The 19,285-nt window shown below is 35.6% G+C and overlaps 1 protein-coding gene across 7 annotated transcripts in view; it reads right to left on the bottom strand.

The window, feature by feature from the left end:
* Positions 1-54: 54 nt before the first annotated feature.
* The window catches only part of PSIP1 (PC4 and SFRS1 interacting protein 1), a 39,896-nt gene continuing 20,665 nt past the window's right edge, over positions 55-19,285 (bottom strand). For 4 of the 7 annotated variants that reach the window (XM_027614521.2, XM_027614524.2, XM_027614522.1 and 1 more), the window contains 10 exons: positions 15,293-15,389; positions 14,273-14,348; positions 8,598-8,826; positions 7,634-7,752; positions 4,891-4,946; positions 4,217-4,287; positions 3,899-4,000; positions 3,571-3,784; positions 2,437-2,548; positions 55-1,634 (listed from right to left, as the gene is read on the bottom strand). In XM_027614521.2, coding sequence (XP_027470322.1) covers positions 1,574-1,634; positions 2,437-2,548; positions 3,571-3,784; positions 3,899-4,000; positions 4,217-4,287; positions 4,891-4,946; positions 7,634-7,752; positions 8,598-8,826; positions 14,273-14,348; positions 15,293-15,389 — 1,137 coding nt within the window. In that variant the 3' untranslated portion in view covers positions 55-1,573. Of the gene's footprint in view, positions 1,635-2,436; positions 2,549-3,570; positions 3,785-3,898; positions 4,001-4,216; positions 4,288-4,890; positions 4,947-5,606; positions 6,337-7,633; positions 7,753-8,597; positions 8,827-14,272; positions 14,349-15,292; positions 15,390-19,285 lie in introns of those variants that run through there. The other 3 variants (XM_027614527.2, XM_027614525.2, XM_027614526.2) reach the window with 3 other exon arrangements.

Below are 19,285 nucleotides of genomic sequence, written 5' to 3'. Positions count from 1 at the left end.
TCCAGAATTCCAAAACACTTTTGTAAATAGCAAAGAATTAATTTACTAGTAGAGTTTGATAGAAAAATCCTTTAATCAAAACAAGTTTACAATGTTGACACTTATGGCTTAACTAGAGTAAGTCCAAATTTAAATTGTATTAAGGACCAGATATAATGTAGTATCAATAGTTACCTCAAAACAGTAGGTCCCAGTTCCATTGTAAGACCTCTCAAAAAGCAAAACTCCAATTACTGAAATAATTCAAACTATCCATTTATAGGTGAAAACCATTATCTGAGAGGTCCAAACATACAATGCATGTCACATGCAAACACTGGTATTAAGCCTGTTCTCCGTATTCATATTTTCAAAACATAAGTCTTTAGCTACTGAAACCACCAACTGACCTAATAATCAAAATATCTTAAAAATGCTGTTAAGTTACCCTTAAATTTTGTTAACCTTGGTTTACCCTGATTTAGTCCATATATATGAATATACAGACTACCAAAGTACTCCTTTACTTTAACTGCCTCGGAGCAACATACATATTTTCTACTTACAGTTCTGTCACATGGAGGATCTCTAAGAACCCCTTCTGATAGAGCCATGTTTCCAAATAGGTTAGTTTTACTTATATAGCATTTACTTCCATTTACCGCATAAGAATCACGGAATTTTTTTTTCCCAATTAAAAAAATACTTTGACTTCCTTAATGAGTGACTTTTTAAAAATTCAGAAACGCGAGACAGTTCTCAAAAATAAACTTTTATCATTTAGTTTTTAGTTTCAGCTACTAGTGCCTGTAAAGGATCTCAGATGGTTGAACCCTAAAGCCAGAGTCATTCCTAAACATACCCCTTCTGCTTTCCTGTAGAAAAGTCACGTGACCTCACTGAATTCCCAGCCATAAATCTTGAGTTACTTTCAAAAGTTAACATGAGTTTTGTACCTTGTAGAACTGTCAGTTGGATATCTCTAGTTGTCATACAAAAAGGCATACAGACCACAAATTGTTACAAAGCAGCAGGATGATGTAGCACAATGTAGACTGTGAGATTAAAATTAACTTTTGATAAAAGGAGTGAGTACTTGTATAGAAGTAACATTTTATCTACCATAAAAATGTGTAACTTCTACAAAACCCACAAACAGTGAAAAGACAGTCTGGTAAATCCAAGGTTTGTAAAAACTATGCACAAAACCCACAGTATTTGGGAAAAGAGGAAAGGTTTATACAAGTAGCAGTTTTAAAAATGTAACTTTTTTCTACTATCAATTACACATTAACATACACACGCTAATTGAAATTATGCTACAACCAAATGTCTGGAAAAGCAGTTTAACATTTCCTAAATGGGTTTTCCCTCACATTTACTGAATAATGTAGCTGTTAATACTGCACAAGTACAATTAGCAATAATGTTTAATTACTTTTAAACAAATATAAAGGGATTTTTCTCCCTCAAAACAAGTTTTCAACATCAAAACCTATGCTTATAAAAATTTAAAACTTTCAGCAGTCTAAATATTTCAAATGAAAACCATTACAAACTCTTCAAATGTTCTTTATATTCCAGGTATGTCAACCTAATTATCTAGTGTAGAATCCTTCAGAGATATTTCAGGCTCTCTCTCTTCACTGGATGGCCTAAAGGAAGGAAAGAAAGGTGTGTCAACTGGGATTAGGGGCTTTTCTCCTTCATGAGGGTCAGAAAACACTTTAAATCCGTGCATTTTTATTTTTAAAATATGATCAAATTATTTTTAAAAATCTTGACTTTTTGGTCAAAATTTAATTTTCCATGTTGTATCTTCTTCCTAAAGTAATATTCAGATCAAGGAAATTAACTCAGGGAAGCATCATGGCTCAGGCCCTTTCCATCATTTCCAGCTTTAAAATGAATTCCCTTTAAAAACATGAAAAGGTTATATCTGTGATACCAACATATTACAAACCTTAATAAGGAGAGGGGATGACAAAGACACAGATAAGATTTCCCTGAATTTCAGAATTAGAAGGGATGCTTGATTCCAAGTCCTTCAAACGTGCAGCAGAACAAACCAAGACTCGGGTAACTACAGTCCATTAACTAGTTATTTAGAGGCTGTAATACAAAACAGCCTGTGATTCTAGATCTCATTTTTGTATTACCCTGTCACAATGCAAGAAAGTATGAATGTAAATCACTATTAAAGCTGTTATCAGTGAAAAAAGTCCAAAGATGAAGTTATTTTAAACTGGAGTCCTACTATCTAGCTCTATTCCCTTTGACTACAGGCAAGTTAAATGTAAATTATGAAGTTTTTTGCTTTTTGCCTTTCTGATTTGTATCTTGCTTCCTGAGTTCAGGAATCGAGTGATCAAAATACAATCCTATACAAATAACCTTGGAACAGCAATGTGATTTAAAAATTAAAAATATACATGACCCATTAAAACATGTCCTCACTTTTTCTTACTGCTGGCCTCGTGGTTGTCTTTGCTTTCCTCACTGCTGTCTCCATTATGTTGTGGTTGATTACCGTCTTGAGCATCGGAGCCTCCATTTAGAGTCTTTGAACCTTTAAAAAGGTTCCAATGGAAAAACTGTTAGAGCTTCTAGTACTTTAAGATGTCCTCTAAAGAGCCAAAATAAAAAATAAAATATGGCCCTAAAGTTTAATACTTAATACACCTTATTTGAAATTACACTGTAATCTTTTGGGTAGCTGAGGCACACTAAATAGCAGGGTTACTATATATGGGTACAAGAAAGGGGGGGCTTTTGAAGATTTTATTTTAGAGAGTGTGTACAAGTGGGGGGGGAGGGGCAGAGGAGAAGAGAGGATCTCAAGTAGACACCGTGCTCCATCTCACAATCTTGAGATCATGACCTGAGCCGAAATCAACAGTTGGACATTCAACCAAGGCACCAAAAGTGGGGGGGGGGGGGTCACTTAATCTGGTCATTCCCTTTCTTATAAAAATGTGCATCATAGTAAAATTTTATATCTTTACTTGGTATTTTACAACAAAGTGTCAAAAGTACTATTCTTAATTAACACGATTTTGTGTCCTACCTAACCTAAGTAAATGAGGGCATCCCTGTAAATCTTATTTCTAAGAAATCTCTAAGGAGACCTATATCATCATTCCCTAATAAATAAAATATCCAACTCCTAAAGACATTTAATAACATGGAATTGGGGGAGCTGATAATGACACTATGTTCTATTTAAGAATCCATCACAGATACATCCTAACATATTTGTGGTTGAAATAGCGTATCTGGAATTTGCTTCACAGAGAAACCTGATAAGGGTAAAACAGAGCAACAATCATTTACTGATAACTGCAGGAGATGAGTGATGGGAACATGGGAAGTTCCTTTCTTGTCTACTATTGTCAGAAATTATTCCTAATTTAAGTGAAAAGAACAGCAACTGCTAATTTAAGCTTGATTATAAATGATTTAAACAAATGCTCAACCTGAAGCTTCTGTTTTTCTAAGTGCTTTATGAAACCTTAGATAAGGTATTAATGAAATTATACGTCAAAGCCATTTTTTAAAAGCGGTCCCAGCAAACAACTTATTATCACATACCTGTTTGTTCCTTTTCTAGCTTTTTGTTTGGCCCTTTCTTCCCTTGATCTTTGGTTTTATTTGCTTCCTCATGCTGTCTTTGTTCGGCAAGAGATTTATTCAGCACTTGTGTGATCACAGAATCTCCTTCACCAACCAAAAACATATTCTTAAACTTGTTATACAGCATTGTAGACTTTTCCATGATAACCTGACTAACTTTGAAACGCCGTATCTGAGAAAACAAAATAGACACTCACAATTGTTTTCTTCACTGATTTGTAAAATGGTACTTAAGGAACTGTTGATGAGGAAATTTTCACACTCTGCACGACTCCAGATCACTTACTTTTTTCAGTGTTGTAATCATTTCTGTGTGCTTCTGAGCTTGTTGCATTGTGACCTGAAGTGAAGCAAGTTCATCCAAGGCCTCAATACATCTGTTCACATCCTTCATGACAAGACAGTAATTTCATAGCTGTTAATCACCACACCCTATATGATCTAATCCTAAAGATTACTTTTAAAATCTCAAACAAGGCAGTACAAAAGGGCCAGTAATAGTCCCATTTTTCTTAAATTTACACATACTTATAAAACATGAGAAAAAACATGAAGCAATAAAAGGAGTATACTATATTTTTAAATGAGGTATTTAAAGACTTACAAGATTATCAATTTTGAGTGAATTTTTAATTTCAGCATGTATCCTTTGAAGTCGAGAATCCATTGATGTTTCTATAAATTAAAATTTGAAACACAGTAAATAGTTTTTCCAAAACCAGTATTTCTGTATAAATCTAATAGGCAAAGCACAATGACAAGATTTGAATTTTTAAAAATGTTCTTCATAATCTGCCTAGTTCACCAAGAAGTTATTTGCCATTTTCAGTATTTAGGAAAACAACATTCATCATTTGAAGAAAAAAATCACCATCTAGCTACATAGGTTTCTAAAATAAGCAGTCTGTATCCACAGTTAATAAACCCCTCTATTCCAATCCTTAAACAGCTGTTTTACCTTACTTACACATGTGACCAGAAACAGAACTCTTATCTGAAACCATGAGATTTGTCAAAAATGGGAAAATACCTAGCTTTTGGCAATGTTACAAAAATGTGACTGTTAGATAATGAGCTTAAGCTTAAAACTAAGCCTGAGTCCTTAGCAAGTGCACCTAATCAAAATACAATGTATACAGAATTCATTAGGGATTTGAAAAAACACTTTTGTAGGATTTAAGAACATAAAATGACTGATTTTAAAACCTATACATGAAAAATTAAGGGTATAATTTCCTTTCTATTAATTTAAACATCTTAGAAAGTGAAATAACTAACCTCGCTTCTTCTCCACTTTCTTAACTTCTGGCTTCTTTCCTTCATCTTTATTCTGCCTATCAAATGTTAACACAAATATTTCAAAACATTGGAACTTTGTGACCGATTACCAAATGCCCACAATCCCTTAGCTAAAAATTTTTTTAAGATAGAAAATCAATAGCCTAGGTCATAAGGCATTGACTGTAATTCATAGAACTCTGGAATGCCACAGCATTAGTATTAATTCCTAAAAACACATGTAAAAATTAACATGCTAAAATCTAATTTTTCAGTGGCATCACAAATAATTTTAACACTTGTCATGGTGAAATTTTTTTCCAACAGTACATAGTGTTAGTTTAAAGACCCAATTTCAGGGTCAATGGACAAGCAGACCATAGTGGGAAAAAGAATGCCTATAAACACTTCATGAGTTCTACGTCACAATTATTTTTAAAGGTAGCGTGTCAAAAACACTAATTTTTCCCACATCTCCAAAAGGGTAGATAATTGGAGGGGTTAAGTTTCTAGGTTAAACAGACTGTTCAATGATACTATTGTATTAAAATGGGTTTTTTTTGGCCAATATATCAAACTTAAATGACATTCACTGACATTCACTGATATTTACATACCATTTCACAAAAGAAAAGGTACCATTTTACTGCAAATCACAAAAATAACCATTTAAAAATGAGTTCTTAATTTCTAGTACCTTGGCTTTGAGTTCGGGCCCTATTATAAACCAATTGAAATAGACAAGAACAAAACAATATCTAAAAATCAGGTTTTTTTTTTTTAAAAAAACTTTATTTTAAAATTTTGGTTACAGTTTCATTTTTGTTTTCTTAACAAGTCTACTGTTTAATCTCTCAGGATTAAAAAAAACAAGATTCTAAAGATTTAAACAACAAAGGAATGTCAAGGGAAGGGCACAACTGCCCCATTCTCTGGGGTATAAGAGCTATTCCAGTTTAACACCTAGCTTCAAAACAAAATGAATTTTTATATTTTCTAAATGAAATAATGTACAACCACCATCTTCTAACTTTCAAACACAAAGCTTCATCTTAAGCTTGGTAAAAAAAACTTTAACAGGAATGATGGCCGACCTTAGTATGTAGTGTGTACCTTACAGGAATTTTTTTTTTTTTTTTTTTTAACAATCATAACACAGTAATAATGCCATTAATGAAGTCCTCAATTTAGAATCTGCAACATTCTTCCATCAAGGGGGGGGAGGGGGAAATTCAGTCCAATGAGTCTGTCTCAAGATCTTCATCTCTTGTTTGCTCCACTTGTATTCTCTTTTCAGTAACTGGATTAATGCTTTGAGCCCAAAATGAGATATATTTTTTATTACTGTAGATTACATGTTGTTTGGCTGGGAATACAATACAATAAACTTTATTTTGCATAATGCATTTCACACAAGCTGCATCTGAAATGCTTTACAGAGCAAAACTGTCCAAGTACAAAGTTTTGTAATAACAGGAGAAGGAAAGAAAACACAAATATTAGAATTTGAGAAAGTTACATTCGGAGGACATTCAAAAAGAAACTGAAACACAAAGATAACTTTGAGATACTGAAGAAGGGTTGGGGCTAGATCTACTAAGCAACGACTAATTTTATATCCTAATTTGGGGAGCACAATAAAGTTAAAAGCAACAAACAGTCCAACAACTTTTCAGTGAAAGGATAGGAAAGGATAGGTAACAAAAAATTAATTTACAGAAATGGTCAAAAGTCTAACAGAATAGAGGGAGTAACATTTTTGAGCTTTAGATCAATTTTTAAATTACTCCCCTCAAGCAGATGAAACTGCTTATATAATCATCCTCCAAACAACTAAGAGAGCAGAATAGTCAAATGCTATACTTGTAGAGACTTTTGGCTTACAAATGTATTTTATAAAGAAAAAGTACAAAATTACTTAAAGAATTCACTACTTATCATTAAGTTTGTCTTAGTGACCTACAGCATGTGTTTAAAATCACCTCCATTAACAAAAAAAAACCCAAGTTTAGTGAGAATAATGCAAGATGCTTCACAAAACGCTTTTCAAAGAAAGAATTTGGAAGTGACAGTCTCAAGATAACTAGGCAAACAAATGTAATATAAGCACATGAAGTGTAATCATCACCAGTGCGATTTTCCTTCTAATAAAACTACTTTATATAATAAAACTGAAGGGGAAAGACATTCCCCATGGTCTGTATATAGTGTCTCCAGGTATCACAACTTCAATCAGCTTTGACCTTGACTTATATTACACACACTTAATGCAAACCCTGTCAGCCTTCAGATTTACCGGCCTTGGGTCTACAACTGTGCTGCTATTATTTTGGCTGGTCTTTTGGGAGTGGCCTGCTGGTGGTATGTGACAAATAAGGATATTTAATTCTTTCTCCACCAACATAGTATCACCACTCTTCTGTACTGAATACTTAACAAGTGAACAGTAGAGGATGAGGACATTTTCAGCAAAGCCACTAACAGTTAAATCCTATCTGCACTTTCAGTTTAAATTAAAAATAATTCACAGAGTGAGTACCTCAGTGAATTTCATCCTCTTACTCAGCAAAGAATGAAGCCTAAAACATGATTATCATCATGTAAGGAAGATTTTTTTTCTAACACCTGGAAAAAGTCACTTCTCTAAAAGGCTTCATATGGTCCGGAAAACAAGATTCTGTCATTTAAAAATTTCATGCTAGCTTAAAAAGGAAATCAAAATTTAGAATAAAAAAATACTTACTGCTCAGTTTCCATCTGTTCCTCTTGCTTGCGTTTTCTATCTGCTGCTTCTTTCTCATGCTGGCCTTTCAGCATATTCCTTCTATGAGGATTTTGAAAGTTCCTTCCACCTTTTCTCTTCTGTTTTGAGAATTAGGATGAATTTAGTTAACTACCAAGTCAGGGACAAGTGCTTCTAGGATTACAATCTTGGGAGGAAAAAAAGCAACCAATACTTAAAAAATGTCAGAATTATACATGTTGCTATCTGAACTTGCCCTCGATGACTCGGGGAATAAAAGTATGTCAGGCTATTTGCCGCTTTGCTGTGGTTCTCTATACTATGGTTCTGACCTGTTTGTTTACTGACAAGTACCTGGTTACTGACAAGTACATTGCTCAAGCTATCCAATTAAAAATTTTTGGCTTCTAAAGAAAGTATTAAGAAATAAGGAAAAAAAAAACAAAGATACATGATGACCTGGGTCTGTAGATCTCCAAGGCTATACACTATACTTGTGTTTCTCTATATAAAAAGATGTATAGCTTTAATCAAATTCCTAAACAACTGTGGCACTCAAATAAAATACCACTGATAAAATGTACGTACACTAAACAGGCCTGAAGAGTGCGAAGAATTTCATTGTAGTAAATAATAAAAATGTATAAATGCATCTCTTTTATATCTGTCTTCACTGGTTACAGTCCATTTGGCTTAATTTCTACTTTTCTAGATAGGTGGGTTACTGGAAGTTTATTATATAACATTTGATTTCCACATTATAACTGAAAAGGTGACAGATTTAGAATGTCTAATAAAGTTTCAAATATGCTTTTTAAAACAGCTAGTTCAAGCTTACAAAGGTAGAGAAACTCAGTTTTAATCACACTCATACTTTGAGATACTGAAAGCTTGCTAGGTAAAAAATAAGAACTACATAGGCAACTAAAAATAAAACAAATATTTTCCTTGATAAACACTGTACCTTTTCACTTTCTTGATCATCTCCTTCCTCTTCAGAATCAGAGGTTGATGTGACCCCTGTTTTAGCTAAATTTTTTCTTTTGGATTCAACTTCTTTCTTCCCTTCCTTTTTGTCTGGCTCTTTTCTTGGTTTATCTTCTTCCTTCTGGCTGTCTTCATCCTTTTTAAGCTGCTTTTTAGGTTGTTTTTCTTCTTGCCCCTTTTTCTTACTTTTGTCTTCTTCAGCTACCCTATTTTAGAGAATATAGCAATGGAAAATGATTTTTTAGGTATCATTAGTAGCTGTCTTTTAACCATACTCTCCTAACCAGCTAACAGGAAGCAATAAATTTTTACTTAAAGACAAATTTAACGTATCTTCTAGTAAAATATAATGAAATGTCTTTACCATCCAATCATAAAAGGAAAAAGGAATATCCTTTTCACATAAATTAGAAAATATAAAAATTACAGTGGCACTAGGGTAATAAAAAAGTGATTTTTTCCGTTTTCCAAGCTTTTCGTAATGTTATGTATTTGCTGACAAAATTACCTAGTATGATCTTACGTGCCAAGGTAATTCTTCACCATGGGGTGCGGCAATACAGAAGATGGGTGAGACACCCGGACCTTCTATTCTACATAACTGTAAGAATAACATGTTTCAAAAGTACACAGATGGGGAAAAATACAATTGCAGAAGGGAACTGCTTATGATCAAATATGATCACTTTAGAACTCAAAGAAATACTTTGCAAGGTAAAAGGCTCCTAACTTATGCATACAATGATATGGTAATTAAGCATAATATGTAACAGTGCTTAATTCACTAGCACTAAGCATTCCCATCACCAATGGAATTACAGACCTAAGTCAAAACTACCAAAATTGCTCAGTAAGCCTAATGTTACTATGGGATGATGTTTATGATAACTAGTACAGCAGAAATAAATATAAGTATTTATGGTATGATGACAGGCTCTAGGAGAACCAAATGATGCCAATGCTGACCATATAATTACTTTCATGGTATATACATTCAACTAAAGCTATCCCATAAAAAATAAATACAACTTGAAGCTTGGACAAGCTGTTTAAAAAATTAATCTTTTTACCAATCTAGTAATTTCACTGAGATTTTCGAAGACTACACAATTATATCAATGGATCTGAGAGGTGGAAGAGACTTCAGATCGTTAGTCCAACCCATTCCATTTGACGAAGGAGAAAATGATGGTGTGAAAGGTCAAATAATTAGCCCAGTATCTTGGTTCCAAATCCAGTGACCACCTACCAGACAACTGCTTCCTTGAACCTTTAAGAGATTATTAAATTGGAAGAGAAAAAAATTGATTCTTTAATCTCTTTAGAAATTTACTTGTCACATAACCATCATTGGCTATGGTTATTTTCAAATGTCACATGGGTTTCCTCGTTAATTTCTAATCAATAGAAAAGGCATGCATGTAAAATCATTTTAACTTTCTTCAATATTTTCACAAATGTGAGTATTTTGATAATTTCATGGAGATGAGAATACCAAGTCAAATGTAGAAAGCATTTCCATGGCTCTTAAGAGATACTGACCAATTCCTCGCCCAAAATATCCCCTCAGTGGAAGCAGATATTAAAAATCCAAATACCCTCTGAACTAGCAAATCTGCTTCCAGCAATGTATTCTAACCAGTATATCTGCACATGTACAGAATAGATGACAGTGGTTTTAAAAGGATGTACCCATACCTGAGACAGATGTTAAGAATTGTACATACAGTGGAATACCATGCAGCTTTTTAAAAATTATTAAACATAGATTAAGAAGTGTACCATAAGGTCATAAGAAATGGGATTAGTATTTCAAAGGCTTTTGAACAAGAGCAAAGCAGACTGCCACAGACTTAACTACCACGGCTTGCTACAAACAAGTATCTTCCCAGTGGTCCTTCATGAAAAACAGACTTCTCCATAGTGACAATTTCCCTTTTTAATAGGTGAAGGCACAGTAGGAAACTCTTAGTAAACAGTTAAAAGTATGTTAACATAAGCAACAACTAATGCAAATAAAACTCCAAATATCTCAGTGGCTTGTATCAAATATTTCTTACTCTACATGCGAATTATGAGATGGTTTCAGCTTTTCTGGGCTCTATTCCACTATCTTGTCATTTCAGGACTCACTGCAAAAAAGCTATCACTAACACATACATCCTGTTCTCAAGGTGGAGAGCAAAAGTTTCAGAAGGGCTTCTATAGTTTAGCTCTGTACTCCAGAGTTTGTGCTCAGGTATATATGGCTGAGAATAGCCATGGCCGATGCCGAACCTACATATAACATGGATACAGACATTTATGTAAAAACTTTAAACCTGTGACACTGACTTTGAGGCTGAGAAATGGAAGATCCTAATATATTTTTATACAATGGGTAACCGGTCACCTGCGATAATGTGAAAGAAAATTCCGTGGCTCTGGGTGAAACGGCTTCAAGATAGAATGCTAGCATCTTGAGTGGGTTGTTAGCAGGATAAATAGGGCACTTTAAGAAAGAAACAGTTTAAAAAAAGAGCAAAATGACAAAAGGAGAACCTAAAAATTCCATGCATTTCAGTGTTGAAAGTCCCCTCCATCTTGTAAAAAATTTTCAAATTCAGAAAAAGACTGGGGTCAAAGATCCATCAAAGGTATAAACTGCCAGCCTTTCTTTAGTAATTCAAATTGGGCTACCTTGGTCCTTCAGATGAACAGTTTCTAGGGAAGAGGACCAAGGGGTTCTCATGAAAACCTATAAACTAAAGGGAGTGTAAATTAAGTATATAATAAGATAAGCATGTCTGGGGGGGGCGGTGGGGGAAAAATTTTAAAAAAGCAAGTCTGAGAAAATCCTATGAAAAGACCACTGGGCATGAAGTTGACTAAAATACACCCACAGGCCATAAAGTATTATTATTACCGAAAGTAACACAGCCTCCATCAAGAGAAATTAATGGAGATCAAAAAAGGAACCTTGGGTCCCCAATACCCTCTATCCTGAAAGCAGACACAATACCACCCAGCTGATGATATTTTCCATTGACCTTTTCAGATACAACTAAGGAGGATACTGAAAAGTAGACAACTGTCACAAGATTAGCTAAAAGCCATGAAGAGAAATGGTTAGAGCAAGACAAACTGGGGCCTAATTAAGGGAACCTTCCTTATACATGAAATAGGGAGATCTCACAATATTTTCCAGAATTCTAGATTTCTTAGGGAACAAAGACATTCCCCTTTCCAAATAGGAGCATTTAGTTCTTCTGGCTCTTCTGGCTCCCTATCCTAGATGTAGGTGTGTGATAAAAAGGGGAGAGGGGCGCAGATAACTGGTGCTTTCAGTTCCTAAGACTCCAGATCAGGGCCTTATAGCAATCATGAAATCCTAGACTTTATGCATGATGTCACGATTAGATTAGGCAGGGAATAAGTAAGAGCTATTTGGTGTTTTTTTTTTGTTTTGTTTTGTTTTGTTTTTCTTAGTTTTTTAAAAATCCTTTTAAAATTTTTTATTTATTTGAGAGAGAAGGAGAGTGAGAGAGCACGCACACGAGAACGCACGGTGGGAGGGGAGGCGGGGGAGAAGCAGAGGGAGAGGGAGGAAACAGATTCCCTGCTGAGTAGGGAGCACGATGTGGGACTAGATCCTGGGATGACCTGAGCCAAAGGCAGAGGCTTAAGCAACTGAGCCACCCAGGTGCCCCTATTTGGTATGTCAAAAAAACAAAACAAAACAAAACAAAACAAAAAACCCTCACCTGCATGTACCTAATTTCTTAATTTCACTACAGTAGTTAAAACCATGTTGTAATTCTGTGCCACTATATTTGAGAATACTTTAAAAGCTAGCTTGGCAGTAAAATAAAACTCTTAAAAAAAGTTGAAAAGTACCAACGCTTCAGTGTTCTGTAACTAAAATCTCCTATAAAAATGTTTCATTCAAAACACTGTAAATCCCCTCTTAAATGACCTACTTGCTTGAGCCTTCTCTATAAAATCTTTAAACACAATAGCTAAAAAGAGTTTTGTCCTTTCTCTAAATATACATTCTCTCCTTCCTGGTGAAGTTTCTACCCAGAAAAGCCACATAAACAATACCCATCTGTGTTGCAACGATGTGGATGAAACTAGAGAGTATTATGCTAAGCAAAATAAGTCAGAGAAAGACAAGTATCATATGATCTCACTGATATGAGGAATTTGAGATACAAGACAGAGGATCATAGGGGAAGGGAGGGAAAAATGAAACAAACCAGAGAGGGAGACAAACCAATAAGAGACTCTTAATCTCAGGAAACAAACTGAGGGTTGCTGGAGTGGAGGGGGGGTGGGAGGGATGGGGTGGCTGGGTGATGGACCCTGGGGAGGGTATGTGCTATGGTGAGCGCTGTGAATTGTGTAAGACTGATGAATAGCAGGGGCTCCTGGGTGGCTCAGTTGTTAAGTGTCTGCCTTCGGCTCAGGTTGTGATCCTGGGGTCCTGGGATGGAGCCCCGCGTTGGGCTCCCTGCTCTGCGGGAAGCCTGCTTCTCCCTCTCCCTCTGCCTGCCGCTCTGCCTACTTTTGCGCTCTATCCCTCTGTCAAATTAAAAAAAAAAAAAAAATCTTTAAAAAAAAAAGACTAATGAATCATAGACCTGTACCTCTGAAATAATACACTATGTTAATAAATAAAAAACAACAACAACACAGTATCCATCTGTGGAAAAGAAAGGAGGCAAGAAAAAAAACCACATTATTTTGTTGATTAAGTAGCTATACCAAAATACTTTAAAATTTTAAATTCACATTTCAAAAACAATTTAGGAATTTTTTTTTTTAAGTAATCTCTATGTCCAATGTGGTGCTTGAACTCACAGCCCTGAGATCAAGAGTCACATGCTCTACACTGAGTCAGCCAGGTGACCCTTAGTATTTTTTTTTTTAAAGATTTATTTGAAAGAGCATGCCTGGGGTGGTGGGGCGGGGAGGAGAGAGGGGGAGAGAGAGAGAGAGTCTTAAGCCGACTCCTTGCTCATAGCAGAGCCAGACGGCAGGCTTGATCTGATCTCACAACCCCAAGATCACGACCTAAGGGGAAACCAAAAGTCAGACGCTTAAGGGACTGCACCACCCAGACGCCCCTCCCCCTTAGTATTTTTTTTTTTAAGTTATTTTGAAGGAGCTAGAAAAGATGTGTGGAAATTGCCTCAAAAATACTTTGTCTAAACCTTCCTTAAACATATACCTTGCCCAATTTCTCTATTGCAGATTTTACCCTGTATTATCTAAGTATCTTTATATCCTGATATACCAAGAAGACATCTTAGATTAAGGAAATGATCACATCAGATTTTTTGTAAAGCAGGTACTAGGCCCAACATGGAGCTCAATGGGGGAGCCTGAATTCAGGACCCTGAGATCAAGATCTGAGCTGAAATTAAGAGTCAGACATTTAATTGACTTGAGCCATCCAGGCGCCCCTCATCATATTTTTCTTGATTCCCCATCAATTTTTACTTTCTACACAACAAAAAACTTTTCAATAGTTTTTCCCCATAATTTTTAGAAATACAAAATAGTAACAGCAAATATCCTATAAAACTGACACAAATACAAAGAGATTTATACTTAAAGTCAAATACCTCATTCAGTGTGTAACTAACTATACATTAAAAATAAACTCACATGTCACTCTCTGAAGGACAAGGCTGTTTTACCATTTTGGGTCTGCCTCTTGGTTTTGGAATCTTCACTTCTGTAGCTAACATTCAGAGGGAAAAAATTAGTAACTATCATCTTTCAAGATGCAATTCTCACATATAAAGATTACAAATGATATATACTAAGAATATTAGTGGTTTATTACAGACATTATCTTTACTTTTTAAGTTTTAAAGATAATACCTCCAATGATTCAAGTGAGCAACAACAGAATGTTTAAAAGTGGTAGATCAACTGAGTAATTTTCATTCCCTCCTTAGTATGGCTGAGAGGGCTTAAAAGAATGTTCCTTAAGTGTATATTGTACATTCACATCTTTGAAAATCTGTACAGAATTCACTTAATTTCCTAACACCATTAACTGATCCATTAAAAATTAAATCCCAAGTAATTATGGCAACAAATCTCAGGATTTTTCTTTTCTGGGTATTATTCATCTTCCCCCCTTTTCAAAGAATCCTATTACAAGGTAGAAAAACATTGGCTCTATTTTGGTTAATTGTCTTTGGTTTACTTTGTATTAGAGGCATATCCTTCCAAACTATTTCCAATTTCCCAAATTAGGACAATACTTCCTTTATATAAGCAATGCTGAAGATAGCTGCACACTGCAAAGGTCATAGACAAAGAATGCAATAATTTCCATTGGGAAAACTTATGCTTTCTACAGTGAGAGGTAAAGTAAATCCATCATTCATGGAATTTAACCTCACCACAGCCTCAATGTGCCGCTATTAGGGAAAAATATGAGAGATAAAACAGAAGATAAAAAAAGTGTCCCAAACAATTACTTTAAATCTAAAATACTTTATCACATAAAGCAGAAACCACCATGTTTATCTCCTCTGAAATTTGTTTTATTTATATATATATATATAAAATACATAATCAATTGCCTAACCACCTATTCCAAAGTATCCAAGGCACAACACTGTAATGGGAGTATTATTCACAACTCAGAGATTTAAACAATAATAATCATACCTGCAGGTCGTCCTCTTTTAGGACTCACTTTTAGATTAACAGATGCTGTTGCTGTTGTCACTACTCCTGCCTCCTCGGTTTCTACTTGTTTTTCTGCCTGAATCACAAAAACTTAATTAACTTATTACTTAAGCAAATAAATAGTAAGCATTCCAAATTTAATTCAACAACAAAGATATGCCACCCTAAAGAGTTTGCATATAAGCATAACTTGTACATGACTGTTATTCTTTCTCAATAGTGAACTCGTTAGAGTGACATCCCCAAACACAGCTTATAACAATTTATAAGAGTGAACAATTTTTTTTTTAATTTATTTGAGAGAGAGTGCGCGCAGGAGAAGGGGCAGAGAGAAAGGGAGGAGAGAATCCTAAGCAGGCTCCCCACTGAGAGTGGAGCCTGATGCAGGTGGGGCTCAATCCCACAACCCTGAGATCATGACCTAAGCTGAAATCAAGAGCGGCCACTTAACTGACTGAGCCACCCAGGCGCCCCTCTAGCAAATAATTCTAAAACAAAAAAAATCACTTCTTAGATATCCTCGGCCTAAAAAAATCATTTGTAAAAATAGAGCTAACATGCTTGATGCAAAATGGTGACCCAAGTATAATTACACTTAACCCACACGTTGCTTATAAATATACTTTCACCAAGTATCTCAAAATGCGAATAACACTTTACACTCTGTACTTATGAGAACCTAAATTAATATTCTAATATTAGTAAAGGCAAGAAATTAAGTTGCGGATATTTCTTACTCTTTTACTTTGTTAATATATACATGTTTTATTTTTGAACTAAGACTGACATCTGCTGTTCTTCTCTAGGAGTTATTCTTATTTTCCATAAAAAGTGATTTACTACCATAAAGTAATAAATTCCAGTGACCCTTTGCAGACTAAAATGACCCCTGAAGAGACAAGAGCCCCAAATGAGAGTCAGTTTAATTGATTAAAGCAGTAGAGTAGAACAAAGGTTAAAACCCCCAATTAGAAGGGAAATGCAAACAACTGATCATAACTGAAATGGGAGGAAAGAAACAGGGAAGAAAGAAGAGGGGAGGACCACTCTAAGCTGCTTCCCTATGACCAATTATTTCAATTCAGCACTAACTAGATCAACAAAAATAAAGGCAATAAAGCATGTAAAAACATGCATAATCCAATCTTATTGATAAAAGACTTAAACATCTTTTTTTAAAAGATTTTATTTATTGAGAGAAAGAGAGCATGAGTGGGGGGAAGGGACAGAGAGAGAAGCAGACTCCGCGCTGAGCAGGGAGCCTGACAGGGGGCTCCATCCCAGGACCGAGATCATGACCTGAGCCCAGGGCAGACACTTAACTGAGCCACCCAGGTGCCCTAAAAACTTAACAAATCTTTTAATCAACAATCTGATTTGCAAACATTTAAGAGATAATGCCCAGTATTGGTAAGGAAATGAAGAATCATATTATTACCAATAATCAGTAAGCTGGCAACACCTTTCTGCAAGATTATCTTTATGAATATCAGCAATTAAAAATATGCAAATTTTTGATTTAGCAATCCCACTTCTAAGAATGTATCCATTTTTAATCTTTAAACATGATTTTTGCTTTTATCGTTGGAAAATAATGCATATTCAAAGCATTATTAAAAGTCAATAAACTCAGCAAAGTTCACCCCTGAATTGTTCGCAAGGAACATTACAAAAATTGCTCTGCTAAACATTAAGTTTGTATTTCTAGAATTTTTAAGAACTTCCATACCACCCCCACTCCTGCACAAATCTTGATTCAATAGCTCCCCTGGTGGAGAGCCAGGAATATGTGTTTTTTCCAAGTTCCCCAGGTACCAAAGGTTGAGGAACCCAAGACTGTATGACAGCTCTTTTCATACTGAGGTGTTTATGAGGGCAAAGTTCTCTAAGATTCAGTTCCAACTGGGGTGCCTGGGTGGCTCAGTCGTTAAACATCTGCCTTCGGCTCAGGTCATGGTCCTTGGGGTCCGAGCCCCGCATTGGGCTCCCTGCTCAGCGGGAAGCCTGCTTCTCCCTCTCCCACTCCCCCTGCTTGTGTTCCCTCTCTTGCTGTGTGTCTCTGTCAAATAAATAAAATCTTAAAAAAAAAAAAAAAGATACAGTTCAAACTGATGAGCTCTTCAGTGCAAAACAAAACAAAACAAAAAAACCCCCATACATCTCTTCATTTACATTTTCTACTTTTGGAAGTAAATCAAAACATTACATAAGAATTAAAGGTAGAATGGATGTTCTGGAGATGCCAGTAAGAGGTAACAAATTCACCAATAATTAGTATCATAAACAAAAATATAATACTGCATCAAAAAACCAGCCCTCCCCATGGATATGTATTCTTGACTGTTAGAAAAATCAGACAAGTCAAAAGCATTCCTCATGAAAATAAAGTATTTCTTCCAGAGAAAAGACAATTATTAAGTTATTTCGAACATACACATATTTAAATCTTAAATGCAAATAGACTACAAATTTCTTCCATATTTTAGTTGATCTCCCTGAGGCCTCTAAGCCTTTGATACCTCTACTCCCCGTTTATTACCCCACTTTCTAGCACTACTCCCTTCATGATCTTACCTAAAGCACCCCTTCCCCAAACCTCATGGGACTACACTATTCAGATGCATATCCTCAAGTCCTCTCTGCATTCTTGTTTTGCTGCACCCTTCCCACAAACCTCCAGCAGAGAATTACTGTAAAACTCTACCTTCTCTGCTCTATTATTCCCTGCTGCTGAGACCTGAGGGGGGTAAAAAATGATACTACTACATTCATTTTACACGATCTCAGCTGGGAACTCAAAGCCATCCATTAATATCTTTACCCTGTTGTGCGTGCCTTTTCTCCCCTCACCAGCATAAACTTTCAAGCCTTTCTTCCTGCCTTAGATCATATACACAGTCCTCCTTTGAACTGGGTGGTGGAGAAAAGAGAGACTGAGGCCAGCAGGAAGGAACTCCCTTAATTCCCAATTCTCCCTAGAACTTCTAAATAACCTCCTCCATCCTTCTCTTTAGTGTTAAAAAGAATGAAATGTCCACCTCCTTCTTCCTGTTAAGTCTCTTCCTTCAAATGTGCCCCCCCATCCAGCATCTTCTTACTACAATTATCCATATTTTCCACATCTTCAATCTTTCCTAGTTTTGCAAAGAAACAGTTAAAGCCATCATATTTTTTCACTTTTAACCCTCTCCTTTAACCATGCAAATCCCTGTTGCTGCATTCTCTCTCCTTCCCTTCAAAGATTTCAGAACAGTGTAACTTTAACATTAAACATTTTATTCTGCAACCCCCTTCATTAGCCCTTACTGTCTGACTTTAAAGTATCCTGGGGGAGCCCAACTGTCAAATACCTTCCAGGATCTTCTCTGTATCAGGACACTACTGGCCATTTTAAAAAAATTCTCCCAACATCCTCTCTTTTCTCCTGATAGTTCATTCTCAGCCTTAACTTTACAAAGCAACCTCTCATCTCCGTTAAGTTCCCTCAGGATTCTGGTTTCTGCATTCTTCCCAGTAAACTTTCTCCCTTGACTACCTCACCTACTGTCCTATCTTTATATCAGTGACTAGATCTTTAACTTTTACCTTTTCCCCTTTTGATGTTAAAACAATATACCTGCAGTCTAATTCCCCTAGATGTTTTACTTTCTCCTCCCCATGTCTCTGCTCCCAAACCGAACCAACCTTGGAGTCACCCTACATTCTCTCCGTCCCTTCACACCCACTTCCAATCAACCATCAGCTTTATCCCTGAAGTGCTCTTAAATCCTATCTCTCATTCTACACTACTAAAAAAACCTGCTAGAAGGTCCCTTCCTTCCAATCTCATGCTAACTCCTTAGATAAGCCTTTCACGACTTAGTTTACCAAGTCACTATCATAATGCCCCATTTTAACTCTTATGTATCTACTGCCTGTCCCACAAAAATGTAAGTTCAACAAAAACAGAGACCTTATCTTCTTTATTCACTG

The sequence above is a fragment of the Zalophus californianus genome, chromosome 13, assembly GCF_009762305.2.
Source record: "Zalophus californianus isolate mZalCal1 chromosome 13, mZalCal1.pri.v2, whole genome shotgun sequence".
Taxonomy (NCBI): Eukaryota; Metazoa; Chordata; class Mammalia; order Carnivora; family Otariidae; genus Zalophus; species Zalophus californianus.
Note: the sequence above shows the minus strand (reverse complement) of the source record. Positions and strands in the feature narration are given on the sequence as shown.